This window comes from Pseudophryne corroboree, chromosome 4, assembly GCF_028390025.1.
Source record: "Pseudophryne corroboree isolate aPseCor3 chromosome 4, aPseCor3.hap2, whole genome shotgun sequence".
Classification (NCBI taxonomy): domain Eukaryota; kingdom Metazoa; phylum Chordata; class Amphibia; order Anura; family Myobatrachidae; genus Pseudophryne; species Pseudophryne corroboree.
In genome coordinates this window covers 2374251-2399206 of record NC_086447.1, presented here as the reverse complement: position 1 = coordinate 2399206, position 24956 = coordinate 2374251, and the positions used below count along the sequence as shown (strand labels likewise).

Genomic DNA, 24956 nt, shown 5'->3' with positions numbered 1-24956 from the left:
TGGGCCTAAAATTAGGGTCCATTAAGGTTCAAATTTCGGCCCTGTCGAATTTCTTCCAGAAAGAACTGGCTTTAGTGCCTGACGTTCAGATGTTTGTAAAAGGGGTACTGCATATACATCCTCATTTTGTGCCCCAGTGGCACCTTGGGATCTCAATGTTGTTTTGAGTTTCCTAAAGTCACATTGGTTTGAACCACTCACCACTGTGGACTTAGCATCGTCACCTTCCATGTGAGATATTTTATTAGCCCTGGCTTCAGCCAGGCGTGTGTCAGAATTGGCGGCTTTATCATATATAAAGCCCTTACTTAATTTTTCATTCTGACAGGGCAGAATTGAGGACTCGTCCTCAATTTCTCCTTAAGGTGTTTTCTGTTTTTCACATGAACCAACCTATTGTGGTACCTGCGGGTACTAGGGACTTGGAGGACTCCAAGTTACTTGACGTTGTCAGGGCCCTGAAAAATATGTTTCCAGGACGGCTGGAGTCAGAAAATCTGACTCGCTGTTTAGCCTGTATGCACCCAACAAGATGGGTGCTCCTGCTTCTAAGCAGACGATTGCTCGCTGGATTTGTAATACAATTCAGTTTACACATTCTGTGGCAGGCCTGCTACAGCCAAAATCTGTAAAAGCCCATTCCAAAAGGAAGGGGGCTCATCTTGGGCGACTGCCCGAGGGGTCTCGGCTTTACAACTTTGCCGAGCAGTTACTTGGTCAGGGGCAAACACGTTTGCTAAATTCTACAAATTTGATACCCTGGCTGAGGAGGACATGGAGTCTCTCATTCGGTGCTGCAGGGTCATACGCACTCTCCCGCCCGTTTGGGAGCTTTGGTATAATCCCCATGGTCCTTACGGAGTCCCCAGCATCCACTAGGACGTCAGAGAAAATAAGATTTTACTTACCGATAAATCTATTTCTCGTAGTCCGTAGTGGATGCTGGGCGCCCATCCCAAGTGCGGATTGTCTGCAATACTTGTACATAGTTATTGTTACAAAAATCGGGTTATTCTTGTTGTGAGCCATCTTGTCAGAGGCTCCTTCGTTGTTATCATACTGTTAACTGGGTTCAGATCACAGGTTGTACGGTGTAATTGGTGTGGCTGGTATGAGTCTTACCCGGGATTCAATATCCTTCCTTATTATGCACGCTCGTCCGGGCACAGTATCCTAACTGAGGCTTGGAGGAGGGTCATAGGGGGAGGAGCCAGTGCACACCACCTGATCCTAAAGCTTTTATTATTGTGCCCTGTCTCCTGCGGAGCCGCTATATCCCCATGGTCCTTACGGAGTCCCCAGCATCCACTACGGACTACGAGAAATAGATTTATCGGTAAGTAAAATCTTATTTTTCTCAGTTTAACTGTGCAGTGTGCTGAGTGATAGAGGGCATTTGTGGCGGCACTCACCCAGAGAGATCCCGGCTCCCCTCTAATAAAAGCCTTTGCTTAAAATTTAAAATGGGCGCCATTGAGGTGGGGGCGGAGCTTTAGCCCGCTCTGCACAGCGCCCGCTCTGTGCAGAGGGCTCAGCGCTTCCCGGCCGTGGCATACATTGCCGGCGGGGAATACAGGACGCTCACCGCTTCAGCTACACTGAAGCGGGTTAATTTTAAATTTGGCGCCGAAACGGAGGGGCGGAGCTAACTCCCGCTCTGTACAGCGGGCTCAGCGCTACCGCTCCCCGGACGCTGCAGCATGCCGCTCACTGCTTCACTCACGGCCGCTGAAAGCTCCTTCCCTTACACTGACATATTATCATGCCTGGCTGTACTGTGCATGATACATAAGGAGGGGAAGGACCTTAATCCCGCTCTCCTCAGCGGGCTTCCCGGCCACGGCTCACAACGCTCTATAGCCCAGAGGGATCTCTCCCTGCAGGGGAGACCTTTACCGGGCATTTCATAGAGGAAGCCTGCTCTGTAACAGGAGCTGTGTCTCAGCTCAATAAGGTTCAGGGCTAGTTGCATAACACTAGTATAGCATATTAAGCAGAACCCATATATCACCCTGGAATATGTATTTCTCTGCCCTATTGGGTTCACTATGTGTATAGATATATATGTAATGTATTTATATCACCCGGGCATATGTATTTCTCTACCCTATTGGGTTTAATAGGGGTGTGTATAGGAGATACAGATATTTATAGATGGATAATATATATATATATATATATATATATATATATATATATATATATACTGTATATACCATATATAGTGGATACAACAAAACCCTTCCACAATGTTTATTAATAACACAGACCTGGGTTCACATTTCCACATAGCTCTTGCCACATAACAACATTTTCCCCTGGCTTTTCTCGCAGCCTCCGAGAAACATGTGTTGCACCAGTTCTTCTTAATTTAGTGGTACAAATAATGCTATTTGTAATTTGGGGGACTGTGTGTGGCATCAGAAGAATAGCCGCTGTGGCTCAGTACGCTAGTAGCAGGGACATTTATAAAAAAAAAAACTTAAGAGGAGCTCTCATAGCCTAGTGGCTAAGACTCCTAACCCGCAGCGCAGCGTTACCAGTTCAGGTCTCTGCTGCTCCAGACATAAGTTTATTTGAAACATATCTGTCACTGCACGTTATAGTGCAGACATTACATAGGGCTACGCTTCTTTAACCCACCTTTTCTCTTTTCGTTCGTATCACCTGGTACAGTCAGAGAAATCCCTGTTAGGTGTGGATTGTGCGGTGAAGCCATCTGTTCAGCCCTCAGCGCAGCTACAGCACGCTACTTTTTGAACACAGATTATGCAGGTAATGTCACTATTAACCAGAGACCCTGTACGTCATTTCTCCTCTCCAGGTTTCTAAAAGAACCGTGCTAACCTTCCATGTTACACTGCAGATGAGAGGCCTCTCTTTAAGGAGGCGATACATGTCCAGGATACTGATTATGTTTCGTGGAGTCTGAACCAGTATCTCAGGATATTGAGGCGTATTGAACAGCAGTTCGTCTGGTGCTGCAGGTGAAGGAGTCGGACTCTTCAGGTCCCCCGGGGCTTGATGCCAAGGAGGAAATGACAGCGACCTGTTCAGTTTCGGATGAGCTGGATATGCTCCGGTAGGCGGCCGGGAGACATCCGAATTCACAATTTCAGGTATCGAACAATGTTTGTTTGCCTAGCCTATCCTTTTCCCGCAGATAGCAGGAAACGATATCAGACCTCTCCAGGGTATACCCCTCAATGTCTCACCGGTCCAACAGGCTGCCGTTTTCCGGGGGCAACCTTGCTGAAGGATCCATCTGAGAGACATATGCCGCAGCAGAGGTTCGACCTTGTCCGGAGCAGGTAGGTTGTGGAACAATTGTACTCTAGGTTACATCAACTGATGCTTTGGGACAGATCAGAGTCACGATTCTGCTTTATATTCTTTTGAGGTCTTCACGTCTGTATACTCGGAACCTGCATTTTCGCTTCGGCTGTCTTAACCCGACGACCTCTGGGGCTGCGACAGTGGCAGGCGAACAGGGAATCCTAATGGGCAGATGGTTCACGGGAAGGAACTTCCTGCATGATTTCTCGAACCATTGGGGTAAGTCTACTTTTCTTTCCCCTACTGCTGCCCCAGCTCCAAGACGGACATTTACAGGTCCTTCCTTTAGATCTTTCCGTGCCCTTTCAGGGTTTCGACTCCATGTCAGGGGCGGTATCTCCGTCACCAAGGGATCTCATGGTAACGGGCTGAAGCAAAGGTTCAGCATCCTCGGTCCAGTCGGATTTTAGGTCCTCCAACACACCCACAGGTCAGACCTTCCTACCACCTGGGAGGTCCCAGGGTAGGCGCAGATCTGTGGTCTTTCTGGGAGGATTGGGAAGGCTTGGGCGGTTACAGACTCGATTTTGGAGTCCAACCGTCTCAGGGGTCCCTCGGCAAGGGTCGGCCGGTTTACGATGACAAGAGAGTCATACTGCAGGCGGCGCTCCATATGCTTCTAACCGCATAGGGTGTGGATCCCTGTTGTCACATATCATTTGAATCAGAACGGTTCTCAGACCTTTGTTTTCTTTTCACGTGCCGAAGCCAGATGGCTCGACCAGGCCTATTCTAGCCTTAGAATCCTTTCAGTCTGTGATTGCTAGTTTTGAACAAGAAAGTGGGTTTTACGCGTCCCTTGTCTTCAGGGATGCCGGTTTACTGAACTCCGTTGGGTTTCCTCATCGGGCTTTTCTCATATTCGCATTACAGGATACTCATTTTCACGGTCAGTCCTTTCCATTCGATCTCTCTTCCGCTCCCACGGGTTCAGGAAGATCACAGAATAACTCTTTTTTAAGGGCAGGAAGTGATGTTGGTTCCCTAATTGGACAATCTACTGCTAGTATCCCACTATGCAGATTAGGTGGCTTCGGAATATCCGAAAGATCCAGGAGTTTCGGGTTCGACACGGATCCAATTTATGCTCCTAGTAGACGTTTCTCAACCCGGTCCGTCAGAGGATTTTTTTCCTTCCTTGGCACCAGGTACTCTCTCTCTTCAGTCAAGTTGCGACGCAATGAGTGGACGCCTACATTCCCCTCTGAGCGGAGGACAACAATCTTTTTTCCAGGTCAAGCCGCCAGGTCAGACTCCCGGGTGAGAATACATTCCCCGGAGTTTTGTCAGCTGGTCCGCTGTTGGCGGAGATTTCGGATCGACCTCAGGGCGTTCTAACTGACTCTTTAACCCTTTACTACTCTCGGACGTGAGCTCTGGCGGCAGTAGCCGAGGATGCCCTTAGGGCTCCTTGGAGTTTCTGGTTAGTCTATCCTGCCTCCTTGTCTATTTCTACCTCACTTTCGGTAACACAGGAAGGGAGAATGCGCGCTAGTCCTCTCGGTGGCGCCGGTTGGGCCATGCATGACTTAAAGATCCAGCCTGCACCTGTTGTCAGTAGAGGAGCCTTGGCTCCTACCTCGACTGGACTGTCTACTTCAACAGGGTCCTTTTCTTTGTTCAATCTTACACTGAGTTCGTTTAACCGCGTGACTGTTCACGAGACCTCAGAAGGGAGGAGTTCCCTAGTTCGGTTATGCCTACTGGGCCCCGATTTCAGAAGTCTGTTACCTCTTCTCGCTTTTGCCACTTTTGGAAAACTTTATAGGGCATAGTGAGGATAATAGGGGTTTTTCCCCTTCTTTCAGTTACCATTCAGCCGTCATCTTGAGTTTCTCTGGGAGATTTTTGCTCGGCTGCGCTTCAAAATATATTGACCTGAATTTTAAGTCTCTGTCCTTTCGGTTTTCTTCCAAAAGAGAGGAGCCTGGCGGCTGTAAGTTCGGGCTCTCTTTCAGGGAGTACTCTATTGGCAACTCCCCCGGCTGAGTTTCAGACTCAGCGGTCGTTTCTTCCAGAGGGGATGTCCGTTTTTCATATAAATCTGACATTAGTGTTTTCGGCCCTTTTTGAATGTTGTCAGGGCTCACCGACTTTCTCGACAGAGAAATTAGGCTATTCGACTAAGTGTTTTCTTCTTTGTTCTGTACGATGCTCACGTACTAAATAGCCGGGGTTCCAGCATACGCTGGGCTGTTGGATACATCTGACCATCAGACAGTCCTCTTGGCGGTTGCTCGGGAGCCTCCGCTTCCTTTTTCATCGCACTCTACGAGTGTTGTGGGACCTTTGTGGGTGGCTGCCCATGGGGTTTCCATGAATACTTTGTCAAGCGGCTACTTGGTCGGACCGACATTCGTTTTGTCAAATTCTACAAGTTTGACACTTTTGCGGCCTCTGCATCACAGTTTGGCCGAGCGGTTTTACAGGACTCTCAGCGCTCTCCCACCCGTTTTGGGAGCTCTGGGACGTCCCCATTGTAACTACGCTCCAGTGGCCCCTAGTGAATGAAGGAGAAATCAGGATTTTGGTACTTACCGATAAATCCCTTTCTCCGATTCCACAGGGGCCACTGGACGCCCGCCCAGCGCTGTTCCTCCTTGTTTTTTGCTTAACGGTTTGCAGATCACCATATGACTGCTTGTTGAGTTCAGGCTAGCCTGGTTTTTGTTAAATTCTGTTCCAGGTTTGGTTTGTGTTCTCCTGGTTTACAGGGCGTCATTAACCTCCTCTACCTTACGGTTTGTTTATTACAGCTCTCCTCGGGCACAGTTTTACGTAGACTGGCTTGGAGGGGAGATAGTAGGGGAGGAGCTAGCCACAGTGTGAGAATTTTAAAGTGCCAGCTCCCAATTACTGCCTACTATTTCCCATTGTAACTACGCTCCAGTGGCCCCTGTGGAATCGAAGAAAGGGATTTATCGGTAAGTACCAAAATCCTGATTTTGCTGCCACCACCGGGTTTCTACATTCGGAACCTAGAGACAATTCTTTCCTATCGTGCTCCTACCATCAGCACCTGATACGCTTTCTGCTGTGTATGCGTGGACACATGCTAGCACACCTCCTAATAGGCATCTGCTGATCACCACTGGTCACTCACCATAGACCGGGCCCTGCATGGTAGCTGGTAGAGGACGGAGCTTCGGAGGCTCAACCTAAAACTGCCAGAGACGGGAATTTCGTCTGGTGCAATTCAGCTGGTGGCAGGAATTCAGATGTTCTCAGCAGTACACCTCTTCCTGATCTCTGCTTGACACACACCTGGGGTTTTAGTCACCGCCCAGGTGCCGGCATGTCTGAAGTGGGGGGAAAAGTTCAGTCTAAAACTGACTTCCAGGATGCTGCTAAGGGACCCAACTCCACATCTCTAGCCTGAATCCGAGCTCCAGAGACAGGTCCCCAGGCAGAGTCTCCTGGCCACCGAGTGCAAGCCTTTGTGGCTCCAGAGAAATAATTAGCTGGCTATGTTGGCCAGCTTTCTCTTTGCCTCCTCATGCCGCTTTTAGGTATAGTGCTATTGGCAGTATGTACTAACCGGAAAATGCAGAAAAATCCCTGTTTTCGTGGTTTTACCGCATTTCCAGTATGTACTAAGCGTAGGGACGCCGGGGCTTCCGTGTAGATTGTAACGCCTATGAGCTTCTTTCCGCATTGGTGCTGTCAGAGGGATCCGATCGGATCCCCCCCAGCATCCTCTGCGGTCGTTGCGTCCTTCTGCACATGCACAGACGGATTACCGGGTCGTAAACCTGGAAGTCTGGGGACCGGTGGCCATTGCAAAGGGCAGCTGTTATAAGGAGAGCCTTTGCCATACTAATTGCATATGTTAGTACATACTGTATGTGATTAGTATCGGCAGGGTAAGTAGCGGGATGTACCGGGCAAGGTTGGTACATCCCACCCTATAAGAGAAGGCATTCTATTTGTCTGATAGCAGCCGCTGAGAGCTCTGGCTTCCCGCTAGACCACCAGGCAAGACAGGAAGTGCCTTTTGTCTTTAAAATACATTTTTTAAAATACTGTAGATACATGCGTCCCGCACCAGGCTTTATCCACTGCAGCTTGGAGCATGTGGCCCCAGCTTAGTGCTGCACATACATATAAACACATTTTATTTTATACCTTTTATATTTGTGTATTCTTTGCTTTACAGACTATGCCTAGTTCTCAGCACTGGGCTTCCTTAGCCCTGTATTCTAGGACTGCTGGGGCTCTTCTTGAGGCTAAAAACCCCCAAACTGCTGCAGCTGCTGGACCCATCCCTGGCTGCATTGCTCAGCTGCCATTCCAACTTAGCGCCTGGGGGGTACCAGGGGCTGTCTTTCCTGGTCCCCCAGCATTATCGGCTTCAACTGCAGGCTGGCGTCACATCTGACCCCCTCTCCACACTTGGGTACCGGGAGCTGGCGCTCCCGACCTCCAGCGTGCTGCCACTCATAGCCCTGCAGTCTGGGACAGTTGTCACACTGAATCGCTGCAGCTGCCCCTGGTCTCCTCCTGACCCGAGAGCCGGGTTTACCGGTACCGCAGCGGACAGCTCTGTGCTCACACTCCCAGCTCAGCACAGTCAGGGTTACCCCACTGCATCGCCGCGCTCAGCACTGGGGGTATGGGGAGCTGGCTCTCCCAGTGCCCCCAGTACCCCACAGCCCCGTAGTGCTCCCGGACCCCAGCGTGTGACACACTGCTCTGCAGACTCGGGATTAAATACCAGCTGCCGTGCAGTGGCTCATTACACGCAGTCCTCCAGTGCAGCACATCAGTGGTTATCACTCGGGATCGCACAGTACCACAACACATTATCAAACACTCTGCGCCCAGTGCCGGTAATATATTTTAAACATGGCGCCTAGCGCCGACCACATATTTAAAATTGGTGCCTAGCGCCTATTGGTCCTATTTAAAAATGACGCCACAGCATGAGTGTTTACCCTTTCAGTGCCACAGTGGCCATTTCTCTAACATCCTAAGTGGATGCTGGGACTCCGTAAGGACCATGGGGAATAGCGGCTCCGCAGGAGACTGGGCACAAAAGTAAAAGCTTGAACTAGCTGGTGTGCACTGGCTCCTCCCCCTATGACCCTCCTCCAAGCCTCAGTTAGATTTTTGTGCCCGAACGAGAAGGGTGCAATCTAGGTGGCTCTCCTGAGCTGCTTAGAATAAAAGTTTATTTTAGGTTTTTTATGTTCAGTGAGTCCTGCTGGCAACAGGCTCACTGCATCGAGGGACTAAGGGGAGAAGAAGCGAACTCACCTGCGTCCAGAGTGGATTGGGCTTCTTAGGCTACTGGACATTAGCTCCAGAGGGACGATCACAGGTTCAGCCTGGATGGGTCCCGGAGCCGCGCCGCCGGCCCCCTTACAGAGCCAGAAGAACGAAGAGGTCCGGTGAAATCGGCGGCAGGAGACGTTCCTGTCTTCAACTAAGGTAGCGCACAGCACTGCAGCTGTGCGCCATTGCTCTCAGCACACTTCACACTCCGGTCACTGAGGGTGCAGGGCGCTGGGGGGGAGCGCCCTGAGACGCAATAAAAACAGAAATACCTTAGGATGGCAAAAGAAATACATCACATATAGCTCCTGGGCTATATGGATGTATTTAACCCCTGCCAGTTTTCCAGAAAAAAGCGGGAGATAAGGCCGTCGTGAAGGGGCGGAGCCTATCTCCTCAGCACACAAGCGCCATTTTCCCTCACAGTTCCGCTGGAAGGACGGCTCCCTGACTCTCCCCTGCAGTCCCTACAGAATCAGGGTAAAAACGAGAGAGGGGGGGCACTATTGGCAGCTAAATTATAAACAGCAGCTATAAAAGGGAGTAACACTTATATAAGGTTATCCCTATATATATATATATAGCGCTCTGGTGTGTGCTGGCAAACTCTCCCTCTGTCTCCCCAAAGGGCTAGTGGGGTCCTGTCCTCTATCAGAGCTTTCCCGGTGTGTGTGCTGGGTGTCGGTACGATTGTGTCGACATGTATGAGGAGGAAAATGATGTGGAAGCAGAGCAATTGCCTGTATTAGTGATGTCACCCCCTAGGGAGTCGACACCTGACTGGATGGTTGTATTTAAAGAACTACGTGATAATGTCAGCACTTTACAAAAAACTGTTGACGACATGAGACAGCCGACAAATCAATTAGTGCCTGTCCAGGCGTCTCAGACACCGTCAGGGGCGATAAAACGCCCGTTACCTCAGTGGGTCGACACAGACCCAGACACGGATACTGAGTCCAGTGTCGACGGTGAGGAGACAAACGTAATGTCCAGTAGGGCCACACGTTACATGATCACGGCAATGAAGGAGGCATTGAACATTTCTGACACTACAAGTACCACAAAGAAGGGTATTATGTGGGGAGTGAAAAAACTACCAGTAGCTTTTCCTGAGTCAGATGAATTAAATGAGGTGTGTGATAAAGCGTGGGTTTCCCCCGATAAAAAAGTGCTAATTTCTAATAAATTATTGGCACTATACCCTTTCCCGCCAGAGGTTAGGGCGCGTTGGGAAACACCCCCTAGAGTAGATAAAGCGCTCACACGTTTATCTAAACAAGTAGCGTTACCGTCTCCTGATACGGCCGCCCTTAAAGAACCAGCGGATAGAAGGCTGGAAAATATCCTGAAGGGTATATACACACATACTGGTGTTATACTGCGACCAGCAATCGCATCAGCCTGGATGTGCAGTGCTGGAGTTGCGTGGTCGGATTCCCTGACTGAAAATATTGATACCCTGGATAGGGACAGTATATTACTAACTATAGAGCATTTGAAGGATGCATTACTATATATGCGTGATGCACAGAGGGATATTTGCACCCTGGCATCAAGAGTGAGTGCTATGTCCATTTCTGCCAGAAGAGCGTTATGGACGCGACAGTGGTCAGGGGATGCGGATTCCAAACGACATATGGAAGTATTGCCGTTTAAAGGGGAGGAGTTATTTGGGGCCGGTCTATCGGACCTGGTGGCCACGGCAACGGCCGGAAAGTCCACCTTTTTACCCCAGGTCACCTCTCAGCAGAAAAAGACACCGTCTTTTCAAACTCAGTCCTTTCGTTCCCATAAGTACAGGCGGGCAAAAGGCCACTCATTTCTGCCCCGGGGCAGAGGAAGAGGAAAAAGACTGCACCAGGCAGCCTCTTCCCAGGAGCAGAAGCCCTCCTCTGCTTCTGCCAAGTCTTCAGCATGACGCTGGGGCTTTACAAGCGGACTCGGACACGGTGGGGGCCCGTCTCAAAAATTTCAACGCGCAGTGGGCTCACTCGCAAGTGGACCCCTGGATTCTGCAGGTAGTATCACAGGGGTACAAACTGGAATTCGAGACGTCTCCCCCTCGCCGGTTCCTGAAGTCTGCTCTACCAAAGTCTCCCTCCGACAGGGAGGCAGTTTTGGAAGCCATTCACAAGCTGTATTCCCAGCAGGTGATAATCAAGGTACCTCTCCTACAACAGGGAAAGGGGTATTATTCCACGCTGTTTGTGGTACCGAAGCCGGACGGCTCGGTGAGACCAATTTTAAATCTAAAATCCTTGAACACTTACATAAAGAGGTTCAAATTCAAGATGGAGTCACTCAGAGCAGTGATAGCAAACCTGGAAGAAGGGGACTATATGGTGTCTCTGGACATCAAAGATGCTTATCTCCACGTCCCAATCTACCCTTCTCACCAAGGGTACCTCAGGTTTGTAGTACAAAACTGTCATTATCAGTTTCAGACGCTGCCGTTTGGATTGTCCACGGCACCTCGGGTCTTTACCAAGGTAATGGCCGAAATGATGATTCTTCTTCGAAGAAAAGGCGTTTTAATTATCCCTTACTTGGACGATCTCCTGATAAGGGCAAGGTCCAGGGAACAGTTAGAAGTCGGAGTAGCACTATCTCAGTTAGTGTTACGTCAGCACGGGTGGATTCTAAATATTCCAAAATCGCAGCTGATTCCAACGACACGTCTCCTGTTCCTAGGAATGATTCTGGACACAGTCCAGAAAAAGGTGTTTCTGCCAGAGGAGAAGGCCAGGGAGTTATCCGAGCTAGTCAGGAATCTCCTAAAACCAGGCCAGGTGTCAGTGCATCAGTGCACGAGGGTCCTGGGAAAAATGGTGGCTTCTTACGAAGCGATTCCATTCGGAAGATTCCATGCAAGAACGTTTCAGTGGGATCTTCTGGACAAATGGTCCGGATCGCATCTTCAGATGCATCAGCGGATAACCCTGTCGCCAAGGACAAGGGTGTCTCTTCTGTGGTGGCTGCAGAGTGCTCATCTACTAGAGGGCCGCAGATTCGGCATTCAGGATTGGATCCTGGTGACCACAGATGCCAGCCTGAGAGGCTGGGGAGCAGTCACACAGGGACAAAATTTCCAGGGCTTGTGGTCAAGCATGGAAACATCTCTTCATATAAACATTCTGGAACTAAGGGCCATTTACAATGCCCTAAGTCAAGCAAAACCCCTGCTTCAGGGTCAGGCGGTATTGATCCAATCGGACAACATCACGTCAGTCGCCCACGTAAACAGACAGGGCGGCACGAGAAGCAGGAGGGCGATGGCAGAAGCTGCAAGGATTCTTCGCTGGGCGGAGAATCATGTGATAGCACTGTCAGCAGTGTTCATTCCGGGAGTGGACAACTGGGAAGCGGACTTCCTCAGCAGACACGACCTTCAACCGGGGGAGTGGGGACTTCATCCAGAAGTCTTCCAAGAGATGGTAAACCGTTGGGAAAAACCAAAGGTGGACACGATGGCGTCCCGTCTCAACAAAAAACTAGACAGATATTGCGCCAGGTCAAGGGACCCTCAGGCAATAGCGGCGGACGCTCTGGTAACACCATGGGTGTACCAGTCAGTGTATGTGTTCCCTCCTCTGCCTCTCATACCAAAAGTACTGAGAATCATAAAAAGGAGAGGAGTAAGAACTATACTCGTGGTTCCGGATTGGCCAAGAAGGACTTGGTACCCGGAACTTCAAGAGATGCTCACGGAGGACCCGTGGCCTCTACCTCTAAGAAAGGACCTGCTCCAGCAGGGACCTTGTCTGTTCCAAGACTTACCGCGGCTGCGTTTGACGGCATGGCGGTTGAACGCCGGATCCTGAAGGAAAAAGGCATTCCAGAAGAAGTCATCCCTACCCTGATAAAGGCCAGGAAGGATGTAACCGCGAAACATTATCACCGCATTTGGCGAAAATATGTTGCGTGGTGTGAGGCCAAAGAGGCCCCTACAGAGGAATTTCAACTGGGTCGCTTCCTACATTTCCTGCAAACAGGACTGTCTATGGGCCTAAAATTAGGGTCCATTAAGGTTCAAATTTCGGCCCTGTCGATTTTCTTCCAAAAAGAACTGGCTTCAGTGCCTGAAGTCCAGACGTTTGTCAAAGGGGTACTGCATATACAGCCTCCTTTTGTGCCCCCGGTGGCACCTTGGGATCTCAATGTGGTTTTGGGGTTCCTAAAATCACATTGGTTTGAACCACTCACCACTGTGGAATTAAAATATCTCACATGGAAGGTGGTAATGCTGTTAGCCCTGGCTTCAGCCAGGCGTGTCTCAGAATTGGCGGCTTTATCTTATAAAAGCCCTTACCTGATTTTTCACACGGATAGGGCAGAATTGAGGACTCGTCCTCAATTTCTCCCAAAGGTGGTTTCAGCGTTTCACGTGAACCAGCCTATTGTGGTGCCTGCGGCTACTAGGGACTTGGAGGACTCCAAGTTACTGGACGTAGTCAGGGCCCTGAAAATATATATTTCCAGGACGGCTGGAGTCAGGAAATCTGGCTCGCTGTTTAACCTGTATGCACCCAACAAGCTGGGTGCTCCTGCTTCTAAGCAGACGATTGCTCGTTGGATTTGTAGTACAATTCAGCTTGCACATTCTGTGGCAGGCCTGCCACAGCCAAAATCTGTAAAAGCCCATTCCACAAGGAAGGTGGGCTCATCTTGGGCGGCTGCCCGAGGGGTCTCGGCTTTACAACTTTGCCGAGCAGCTACTTGGTCAGGGGCAAACACGTTTGCTAAATTCTACAAATTTGATACCCTGGCTGAGGAGGACCTGGAGTTCTCTCATTCGGTGCTGCAGAGTCATCCGCACTCTCCCGCCCGTTTGGGAGCTTTGGTATAATCCCCATGGTCCTTACGGAGTCCCAGCATCCACTTAGGACGTTAGAGAAAATAAGAATTTACTTACCGATAATTCTATTTCTCATAGTCCGTAGTGGATGCTGGGCGCCCATCCCAAGTGCGGATTGTCTGCAATACTTGTATATAGTTATTGTTACAAAATTCGGGTTATTATTGTTGTGAGCCATCTTTTCAGAGGCTCCTTTGTTTATCATACTGTTAACTGGGTTCAGATCACAGGTTGTACGGTGTGATTGGTGTGGCTGGTATGAGTCTTACCCGGGATTCAATATCCTTCCTTATTATGTACGCTCGTCCGGGCACAGTATCCTAACTGAGGCTTGGAGGAGGGTCATAGGGGGAGGAGCCAGTGCACACCAGCTAGTTCAAGCTTTTACTTTTGTGCCCAGTCTCCTGCGGAGCCGCTATTCCCCATGGTCCTTACGGAGTCCCAGCATCCACTACGGACTATGAGAAATAGAATTATCGGTAAGTAAATTCTTATTTTTATCCATAAGGGTCAGGGTCTCCTGCCACGCTGATGTTTCCATGTTGCTTAATGCTGCCAGGCAGGTTCTGTAGGTACTTCCAGCCTCTCTGTCCTGTCCCCTGAGGGAGCTGCACTCTCCTGGGATTGTTAGGTGAGCCGGTTCCTCAGAGGCACTGCCGTCCTCTCTGTCCTGCCCCCCTGAGGTAGCTGCATTCCCCTGGGCTTGTTAGGTGAGCCAGTTCCTCAGAGGCACTGCCGGTCTTTCTGTCCTGTCCCCTGAGGGAGCTGTATTCCCCTGGGCTTGTTAGGTGAGCCAGTACCTCAGAGGCACTGCAGGTCTCTCTGTCCTGTCTCCTGAGGGAGCTGCATTCCCCTAGGCTTGTTAGGTGAGCCGGATCCTCAGAGGCACTGCCAACCTTACTGTCCTGTCCCCTGAGGGAGCTGCAGTCCCCTGGGCTTGTTAGGTGAGCCGGTTCCTCAGAGGCACTGCCAACCTTACTGTCCTGTCCCCTGAGGGAGCTGCAGTCCCCTGGGCTTGTTAGGTGAGCCGGTTCCTCAGAGGCACTGCCAGCCTTACTGTCCTGTCCCCTGAGGGAGCTGCAGTCCCCTGGGCTTGTTAGGTGAGCCAGCATCCGGACTATATTTTACTTTTTATTATTATTATTATTATTATTATGAGCAGGGTGCTGTGGCACCTGGCAGATTGGTCTGGAAGAGTCAGAAGATCTGTTCTCCACAGATCTGCTAACAGCAGCACAACATGGGGCCATGTCCCTGTTTAGAATGGTAGTCAGGAGAGATTTTAGGAGGGAATGTGCTGAAAATGCGAGGAGGAGATCTGAGAGGTGATCATGTGAGACTGGGGAATAGGAGAACACAGGAAACCGGGATGGGAAGCTGAGGAGGAGATCTGAGAGGAAGATCATGTTAGACTGGGGAATAGGAGAACGCAGGAGACAAGGATGGCAAGATGAGGAGGAGATCTGAGAGGGAGATCATGTGAGACTGGGTAATAGGAGAACACAGGAGACAAGGATGGGAAGCTGAGGAAAAGATCTGAGTGGGAGATCAATGTGAGACTGGGGAATAGGAGAACACAGGAGACCGGGATGGGAAGCTGAGGAGGAGATCTGAGAGGAAGATCATGTGAGACTGGGGAATAGGAGAATACAGGAGACAAGGATGGGAAGCTGAGGAGGAGATCTGAGAGGGAGATCATGTGAGACTGGGGAATAGGAGAACACAGGAAACCGGGATGGGAAGCTGAGGAGGAGATCTGAGAGGGAGATCATGTGAGACTGGAGAAAAGGAGAACACAGGAGACAAGGATGGGAAGCTGAGGAAAAGATCTGAGTGGGAGATCAATGTGAGACTGGGGAATAGGAGAACACAGGAGACCGGGATGGGAAGCTGAGGAGGAGATCTGAGAGGAAGATCATGTGAGACTGGGGAATAGGAGAATACAGGAGACAAGGATGGGAAGCTGAGGAGGAGATCTGAGAGGGAGATCATGTGAGACTGGGGAAAAGGAGAACACAGGAGACAAGGATGGGAAGCTGAGGAGGAGATCTGAGAGGAAGATCATGTGAGACTGGGGAAAAGGAGAACACAGGAGACAAGGATGGGAAGCTGAGGAGGAGATCTGAGAGGGAGATCCTGTGAGCCTGGGGAATAGGAGAACGCAGGAGACAAGGATGGGAAGCTGAGGAGGAGATCTGAGAGGGAGATCATGTGAGACTGGGGAATAGGAGAACGCAGGAGACAAGGATGGGAAGCTGAGGAGGAGATCTGAGAGGGAGATCCTGTGAGCCTGGGGAATAGGAGAACGCAGGAGACAAGGATTGGAAGCTGAGGAGGAGATCTGAGAGGGAGATCATGTGAGACTGGGGAATAGGAGAACACAGGAGACAAGGATGGGAAGCTGAGGAGGAGATCTGAGAGGAAGATCATGTGAGACTGGGGAATAGGAGAACACAGGAGACCGGGATGGGAAGCTGAGGAGGAGATCTGAGAAGGATATCATGTGAGACTGGGGAATAGGAGAACACAGGAGACAAGGATGGGAAGCTGAGGAGGAGATCTGAGAGGGAGATCATGTGAGACTGGGGAATAGGAGAACACAGGAGACAAGGATGGGAAGCTGAGGAGGAGATCTGAGAGGGAGATCATGTGAGACTGGGGAATAGGAGAACACAGGAGACAAGGATGGGAGTCTGAGGAGGAGATCTGAGAGGGAGATCATGTGAGACTGGGGAATAGGAGAACACAGGAGACCAGGATGGTAAGCTGAGGAGATCTGAGAGGGAGATCATGTGAGACTGGGTAATAGGAGAACACAGGAGACCGGGATGGGAACCTGAGGAGGAGATCTGAGAGGGAGATCCTGTGAGCCTGGGGAATAGGAGAACGCAGGAGACAAGGATGGGAAGCTGAGGAGGAGATCTGAGAGGAAGATCATGTGAGACTGGGGAATAGGAGAACGCAGGAGACCAGGATCGGAAGCTGATGAGGAGATCTGAGAGGAAGATCATGTGAGACTGGGGAATAGGAGAACGCAGGAGACCAGGATTGGAAGCTGAGGAGATTTGACATAAATTATTTTAAACCGTAGGTTGTTAAATACTGTATAAGCTTTTTGTTCACAATTTCTTTCTCCATCTTCAGGTCCGTCTGGCAAACACCAAATCTAACAAGTCATCCACCATTTATGGCACTGACTCATACGTAGTTTCACTGACCTCTAAGTGAGTTAAGTATTTGTTTCCCCATTTATTAGTAACTTTCACTTATTCACCACTCCTACGTTACCACATTGCCACATCACTCTGCCACCAGCTGCAATTGTGTAGTGTTCACCACTGTCTGTGCCCCAGTTATAGGAGAGTGACAAATTCAGCCAGGGAGTGGATGACAGCGTTACCCCTTATCTGTAGGACACAGGAATACAGCAGGTATAGGGTGTCGCAGTACAGCGGGGGACGGGTGACAGCGTTACCCCTTATTTGTAGTACACAGGAATACAGCAGGTATAGGGGTGTCACAGGACGACGGGGGACAGCGTTACCCCTTATCTGTAGGACACAGGAATACTGCAGGTATAGGGTGTCACAGGACAGCGGGGGACGGGTGACAGTGTTACCCCTTATCTGTAGGACACAGGAATACAGCAGGTATAGGGTGTCACAGGACAGCGGGGGACGGGTGACAGCATTACCCCTTATCTGTAGTACACAGGAATACAGCAGGTATAGGGGTGTCACATGACAGCGGAGGATGGGTGACAGCGTTACCCCTTATTTGTAGGACACAGGAATACAGCAGGTATAGGGTGTCACAGGACAGCGGGTGACAGCGTTACCCCTTATCTGTAGGACACAGGAATACAGCAGGTATAGGGTGTCACAGGACAGTGGGGGACGGGTGACAGCGTTCCTTCTTATCTGTAGGACACAGAAATACAGCAGGTATACGGTGTCACAGGACAGCGGGGGACGGGTGACAGCGTTACCCCTTATCTGTAGGACACAGGAATACAGCAGGTATAGGGTGTCACAGGACAGCGGGGGACAGGTGACAGCGTTACCCCTTATCTGTAGGACACCAGGAATACAGCAGGTATAGGGTGTCACAGGACAGCGGGGGACGGGTGACAGCGTTACCCCTTATCTGTAGGACACAGGAATACAGCAGGTATAGGGTGTCACAGGACAGCGGGGGACGGGTGACAGCGTTACCCCTTATCTGTAGGACACAGGAATACAGCAGGTATAGGGTGTCACAGGACAGCGGGGGACGGGTGACAGTGTTACACCTTATCTGTAGGACACAGGAATACAGCACGTATAGGGTGTCACAGGACAGCGGGGGACGGGTGACAGTGTTACCCCTTATCTGTAGGACACAAGAATACAGCATGTATAGGGTGTCACAGGACAGCGGGGGACGGGTGACAGCGTTACCCCTTATCTGTAGGACACAGGAATACAGCAGGTATAGGGTGTCACAGGACAGCAGGGGACGGGTGACAGCGTTACCCCTTATCTGTAGGACACAAGAATACAGCATGTATAGGGTGTCACAGGACAGCGGGGGACGGGTGACAGCGTTACCCCTTATCTGTAGGACACAGGAATACAGCAGGTATAGGGTGTCACAGGACAGCGGGGGACGGGTGACAGCGTTACCCCTTATCTGTAGGACACAGGAATACAGCAGGTATAGGGTGTTACAGGACAGCGGGGGACGGGTGACAGCGTTACCCCTTATCTGTAGGACACAGGAATACAGCAGGTATAGGGTGTCACAGGACAGCGGGGGACGGGTGACAGCGTTACCCCTTATCTGTAGGACACAGGTATACAGTAGGTATAGGGTGTCACAGGACAGCGGGGGACGGGTGACAGCGTTACCCCTTATCTGTAGTACACAGGAATATAGCAGGTATAGGGTGTACAGGACAGCGGGGGACGGGTGACAGCGTTACCCCTTATCTGTAGTACACAGGAATACAGCAGGTATAGGGTGTCACAGGACAGCGGGGGACGGGTGACAGCGTTACCCCTTATCTGTAGTACACAGGAATACAGCAGGTATAGGGTGTCACAGGACAGCGGGGGACGGGTGACAGCGTTACCCCTTATCTGTAGGACACAGGAATACAGCAGGTATAGGGGTGTCACAGGACAGCGGGGGACGGGTGACAGTGTTACACCTTATCTGTAGGACACAGGAATACAGCAGGTATAGGGTGTCACAGGACAGCGGGGGACGGGTGACAGCGTTACTCCTTATCTGTAGGACACAAGAATACAGCATGTATAGGGTGTCACAGGACAGCGGGGGGACGGGTGACAGTATTACCCCTTATCTGTAGGACACAGGAATACAGCAGGTATATGGTGTCACAGGACAGCGGGGGGACGGGTGACAGTATTACCCCTTATCTGTAGGACACAGGAATACAGCAGGTATAGGGTGTCACAGGACAGCGGGGGACTGGTGACAGTGTTACACCTTATCTGTAGGACACAGGAATACAGCAGGTATAGGGTGTCACAGGACAGCGGGGGGACGGGTGACAGTATTACCCCTTATCTGTAGGACACAGGAATACAGCAGGTATATGGTGTCACAGGACAGCGGGGGACGGGTGACAGCGTTACCCCTTATCTGTAGGACACAGGAATACAGCAGGTATAGGGTGTCACAGGACAGCGGGGGACGGGTGACAGTGTTACCCCTTATCTGTAGGACACAGGAATACAGCAGGTATATGGTGTCACAGGACAGCGGGGGACGGGTGACAGCGTTACCCCTTATCTGTAGGACACAGGAATACAGCAGGTATAGGGTGTACAGGACAGCGGGGGACGGGTGACAGCGTTACCCCTTATCTGTAGGACACAGGAATACAGCAGGTATAGGGTGTCACAGGACAGCGGGGGACGGGTAACAGCGTTACCCCTTATCTGTAGGACACAGGAATACAGCAGGTATAGGGTGTCACATGACAGCGGGGGACGGGTGACAGCGTTACCCCTTATCTGTAGGACACAGGAATACAGCAGGTATAGGGTGTACAGGACAGCGGGGGACGGGTGACAGCGTTACCCTTTATCTGTAGGACACAGGAATACAGCAGGTATAGGGTGTACAGGACAGCGGGGGACGGGTGACAGCGTTACCCCTTATCTGTAGAACACAGGAATACAGCAGGTTTGGGTTGTCACAGGACAGCGGGGGACGGGCGACAGCGTTACCCCTTATCTGTAGGGCACAGGAATACAGCAGGTATAGGGTGTCACAGGCTAGCGGGGGGACGGGTGACAGTATTACCCCTTATCTGTAGGGCACAGGAATACAGCAGGTATAGGGTGTCACAGGACAGCGGGGGACGGGTGACAGCGTTACCCCTTATCTGTAGGGCACAGGAATACAGCAGGTATAGGGTGTCACAGGACAGCGGGGGATGGGTGACAGTGTTACCTCTTATCTGTAGGACACAGGAATACAGCAGGTATAGGGTGTCACAGGGCAGCGGGGGACGGGTGACAGCGTTACCCCTTATCTGTAGGGCACAGGAATACAGCAGGTATATGGTGTCACAGGACAGCGGGGGGACGGGTGACAGTATTACCCCTTATCTGTAGAACACAGGAATACAGAAGGTATCGGGTGTCACAGGACAGCGGGGGACGGGTGACAGCGTTACCCTTTATCTGTAGGACACAGGAATACAGCAGGTATAGGGTGTCACAGGACAGCGGGGGACGGGTGACAGCGTTACCCCTTATCTGTAGGGCACAGGAATACAGCAGGTATAGGGTGTCACAGGACAGCGGGGGATGGGTGACAGCGTTACCCCTTATCTGTAGGATACAGGAATACAGCAGGTATAGGGTGTCACAGGACAGCGGGGGACGGGTGACAGCGTTACCCCTTATCTGTAGGACACAGGAATACAGCAGGTATAGGGTGTCACAGGACAGCGGGGGACGGGTGACAGCGTTACCCCTTATCTGTAGGACACAGGAATACAGCAGGTATAGGGGTGTCACAGGACAGCGGGGGACGGGTGACAGCGTTACCCCTTATCTGTAGGACACAGGAATACAGCAGGTATAGGGTGTCACAGGACAGCGGGGGACGGGTGACAGCGTTACCCCTTATCTGTAGGACACAGGAATACAGCAGGTATAGGGTGTCACAGGACAGCGGGGGACGGGTGACAGCGTTACCCCTTATCTGTAGGACACAGGAATACAGCAGGTATAGGGTGTCACAGGACAGCGGGGGACGGGTGACAGCGTTACCCCTTATCAGTAGGACACAGGAATACAGCAGGTATAGGGTGTCACAGGACAGCGGGGGACGGGTGACAGCGTTACCCCTTATCTGTAGGACACAGGAATACAGCAGGTATAGGGGTGTCACAGGACAGCAGGGGACGGGTGACAGCGTTACCCCTTATCTGTAGGGCACAGGAATACAGCAGGTATAGGGTGTACAGGAAAGCGGAGGACAGGTGACAGCGTTACCCCTTATCTGTAGGACACAGGAATACAGCAGGTATAGGGTGTCACAGGACAGCGGGGGACGGGTGACAGCGTTACCCCTTATCTGTAGGACACAGGAATACAGCAGGTATAGGGTGTACAGGAAAGCGGAGGACAGGTGACAGCGTTACCCCTTATCTGTAGGGCACAGGAATACAGCAGGTATATGGTGTCACAGGACAGCGGGGGACGGGTGACAGTATTACCCCTTATCTGTAGGACACAGGAATACAGCAGGTATAGGGTGTCACAGGACAGCGGGGGACGGGTAACAGCGTTACCCCTTATCTGTAGGACACAGGAATACAGCAGGTATAGGGTGTCACAGGACAGCGGGGGACGGGTGACAGCGTTACCTCTTATCAGTAGGACACAGGAATATAGCAGGTATAGGGTGTCACAGGACAGCGGGGGACGGGTGACAGCGTTACCCCTTATCTGTAGGACACAGGAATATAGCAGGTATAGGGTGTCACAGGACAGCGGGGGACGGGTGACAGCGTTACCCCTTATCTGTAGGACACAGGAATATAGCAGGTATAGGGTGTCACAGGACAGCGGGGGACGGGTGACAGCGTTACCCCTTATCTGTAGGGCACAGGAATACAGCAGGTATAGGGTGTCACAGGACAGCGGGGGACGGGTGACAGCGTTACCCCTTATCTGTAGGACACAGGAATATAGCAGGTATAGGGTGTCACAGGACAGCGGGGGACGGGGTGACAGCATTACCCCTTATCTGTAGGACACAGGAATACAGCAGGTATAGGGTGTCACAGGACAGCGGGGGACGGGTGACAGCGTTACCCCTTATCTGTAGGACACAGGAATACAGCAGGTATAGGGGTGTCACAGGACAGCGGGGGACGGGTGACAGCGTTACCCCTTATCTGTAGGACACAGGAATACAGCAGGTATAGGGGTGTCACAGGACAGCAGGGGACGGGTGACAGCGTTACCCCTTATCTGTAGGGCACAGGAATACAGCAGGTATAGGGTGTCACAGGACAGCGGGGGACGGGTGACAGCGTTACCCCTTATCTGTAGGACACAGGAATACAGCAGGTATAGGGGTGTCACAGGACAGCGGGGGACGGGTGACAGCGTTACCCCTTATCTGTAGGGCACAGGAATACAGCAGGTATAGGGTGTCACAGGACAGCGGGGGACGGGTGACAGCGTTACCCCTTATCTGTAGGACACAGGAATACAGCAGGTATAGGGGTGTCACAGGACAGCGGGGGACGGGTGACAGCGTTACCCCTTATCTGTAGGGCACAGGAATACAGCAGGTATAGGGTGTCACAGGACAGCGGGGGACGGGTGTCAGCGTTACCCCTTATCTGTAGGACACAGGAATATAGCAGGTATAGGGTGTCACAGGACAGCGGGGGACGGGGTGACAGCGTTACCCCTTATCTGTAGGACACAGGAATACAGCAGGTATAGGGTGTCACAGGACAGCGGGGGACGGGTGACAGCGTTACCCCTTATCTGTAGGACACAGGAATACAGCAGGTATAGGGTGTCACAGGACAGCAGGGGACGGGTGACAGCGTTACCCCTTATCTGTAGGGCACAGGAATACAGCAGGTATAGGGTGTCACAGGACAGCGGGGGACGGGTGACAGCGTTACCCCTTTTCTTTATCATCCACTAGGGGTCACTGGAGTACTCTTGGGATATGGACGGGCGTAGCCGAACAAGGGCACTGAATATTTAAATTTAGGACCCTCCCCCCCCTCCATATCCCCGAGTACCTCAGTGTACGACCTCAGTGTTTTTTCGGTGCTCACAGCACGAACAAGGCTTGTGGTATATCCACACTTGGATTTAAATTTTTACTTTTTATTTTTACACTTAGCACATCCCTTCCCAGTTTCTGGAAAAACATGGGTCCGGGATAGTGCCGCTGCACGGGCAGCGAATGGCGTGTCGGTCCTCACAAAGAGCACCCTCACAGCCACAGGCGCTACAAGGCAGCGCATGGCGTGTCGGTCCTCACAAAGAGCACCCTCACAGCCACAGGCAGACTGTCTCCTACTGCAACTGGACGGAGATTACAAGCCCGTCACAGCCAGGAGGAGAGCTGAAAACTGGACGGTGCTTACAGTAAGAAGCCCCGTCACAGCCAGGATGGAAGCCCCGTCACAATCTGGACGGAGCTTACAGAAGTAAGGTATGGTGAGGTCAGGGCGGTCAGCTCACGCTGCCGCCCTGCTGTGTGCGTGTTAACTGTACAGGGAGCTGGCCGCCGCTGAGCACGCCGCTGACGGGTCCCGCTGAAGCAATGAAGCCTTACATTATACGCGCAGAGCGGCCGCACGTCACTCAGACGCCGGCCGCTCTCACTGCTCTGAGGGCCCGCCACCACTACGCAGCGCCGACTCCTTGGCTGAACTAAGCAGAGCGGCCGCACGTCACTCAGACGCCGGCCGCTCTCACTGCTCTGAGGGCCCGCCACCACTACGCAGCGCCGACTCCTTGGCTGAACTAAGCAGAGCGGCCGCACGTCACTCAGACGCCGGCCGCTCTCACTGCTCTGAGGGCCCGCCACCACTACGCAGCGCCGACTCCTTGGCTGAACTAAGCAGAGCGGCCGCACGTCACTCAGACGCCGGCCGCTCTCACTGCTCTGATGCGGCACCGCTATGCCGCACTCTCCGGGCGCTCATCTAAACAGAGCGGCCGCACGTCACTCAGACGCCGGCCGCTCTCACTGCTCTGATGCGGCACCGCTATGCCGCACTCTCCGGGCGCTCATCTAAACATAGCGGCCGCACGTCACTCAGACGCCGGCCGCTCTCACTGCTCGGATGGCCCGGCACGCCGCCGACACTCTCCTGTGTACTAAAGAGCGGCCGCACGTCAACAAGGACGCCGGCCACTCTCCCAGTGAAACACCGCAGACACAGGGAGACTGTGTACTGCTGAAAGAAGGAGCTTCCGGTCGGCTCCCCGGCGCTAGATACAGGCTCTCCTGCTCTCCCTGCACCCGATCCCCGTACGCTGCAGGTAACATGGGGATGCAGGGGGGGGAAGGGGAGGGGGAATAATACCCATAGCAGCAGCAAAGGCTGCATGGGTTCAAGCAGCGCAGCACTTTAAACAATGTACACTGTGTACTGTGATATACAGCACGTTTTATATATATATAATATATAATAAAGCTTTTGCTGGCATAACTGTCTATAATATCAGTATGAACTGATTATATGTGTAAACACTTTGTATATATATATAATATATATATGAGGCTTTGGCTGGCAATGGGTTATCAGTGGCATAACCTATTGCACGTTTAACCAAGTTTTCTGTTATTTTTGGTTAAGGTTGCAAAATAAATACACGGCAGGCAGTGCTCATATTATTTGACTAAATGCATATATTTTACTGTATCCTACAACTGGGTTATAACTGTATATAAGCATAGTAACTGTATAATAGGCTATTAAGCCTATATATTAAAACTGCAGCAGGTAAACTGTACTGTGATTTTCTGTGGAAGCATGGCATGACGGCCATTTTAATCATTGCTGGTTTTCCAGTTATAATTCCAGACCATACACCTCTACTCCACAAGGAGGCGCAGGGGTGTTAGTGGGAATTTTTACTTCAGGATAATTCTAGAACATTCCTGCCCTACATCTTTAAGCCACCAGAAGGCGCAGGGGTGTTAGTAGGAATTTGGTTCGGGTTTCATGCCCATGTGAACTGCTTTTCACATAAAGAACACTTTAGTTTCCTAATAAATATGCTGTTCAGCAATAACATATATATATATAGATATATATGCCATATAATAATGTTATTAAGGCGTGCAAGTGTCTGTCTGTTGCCTATTATGATGTCTGTCTACATAGCAAATAAGGCTCTAGTGCAGACTAAAAATGTTAACATTGGCAATTCAAATTAAAACAGCGGTAATCGGAGTCTCAGAATAACTCCGCCAG

At 51.3% G+C, this 24956-nt stretch overlaps 1 protein-coding gene across 7 annotated transcripts in view; it reads left to right on the top strand.

The window, feature by feature from the left end:
- Positions 1-24956, top strand: part of IFT172 (intraflagellar transport 172) — a 553694-nt gene that overhangs the window by 61166 nt on the left and 467572 nt on the right. For all 7 annotated transcript variants that reach the window (XM_063914906.1, XM_063914909.1, XM_063914907.1 and 4 more), the window contains exon 6: positions 16613-16692. In XM_063914906.1, the coding sequence (XP_063770976.1) occupies positions 16613-16692 (80 nt within the window). The remainder of the gene's footprint in view (positions 1-16612; positions 16693-24956) is intronic.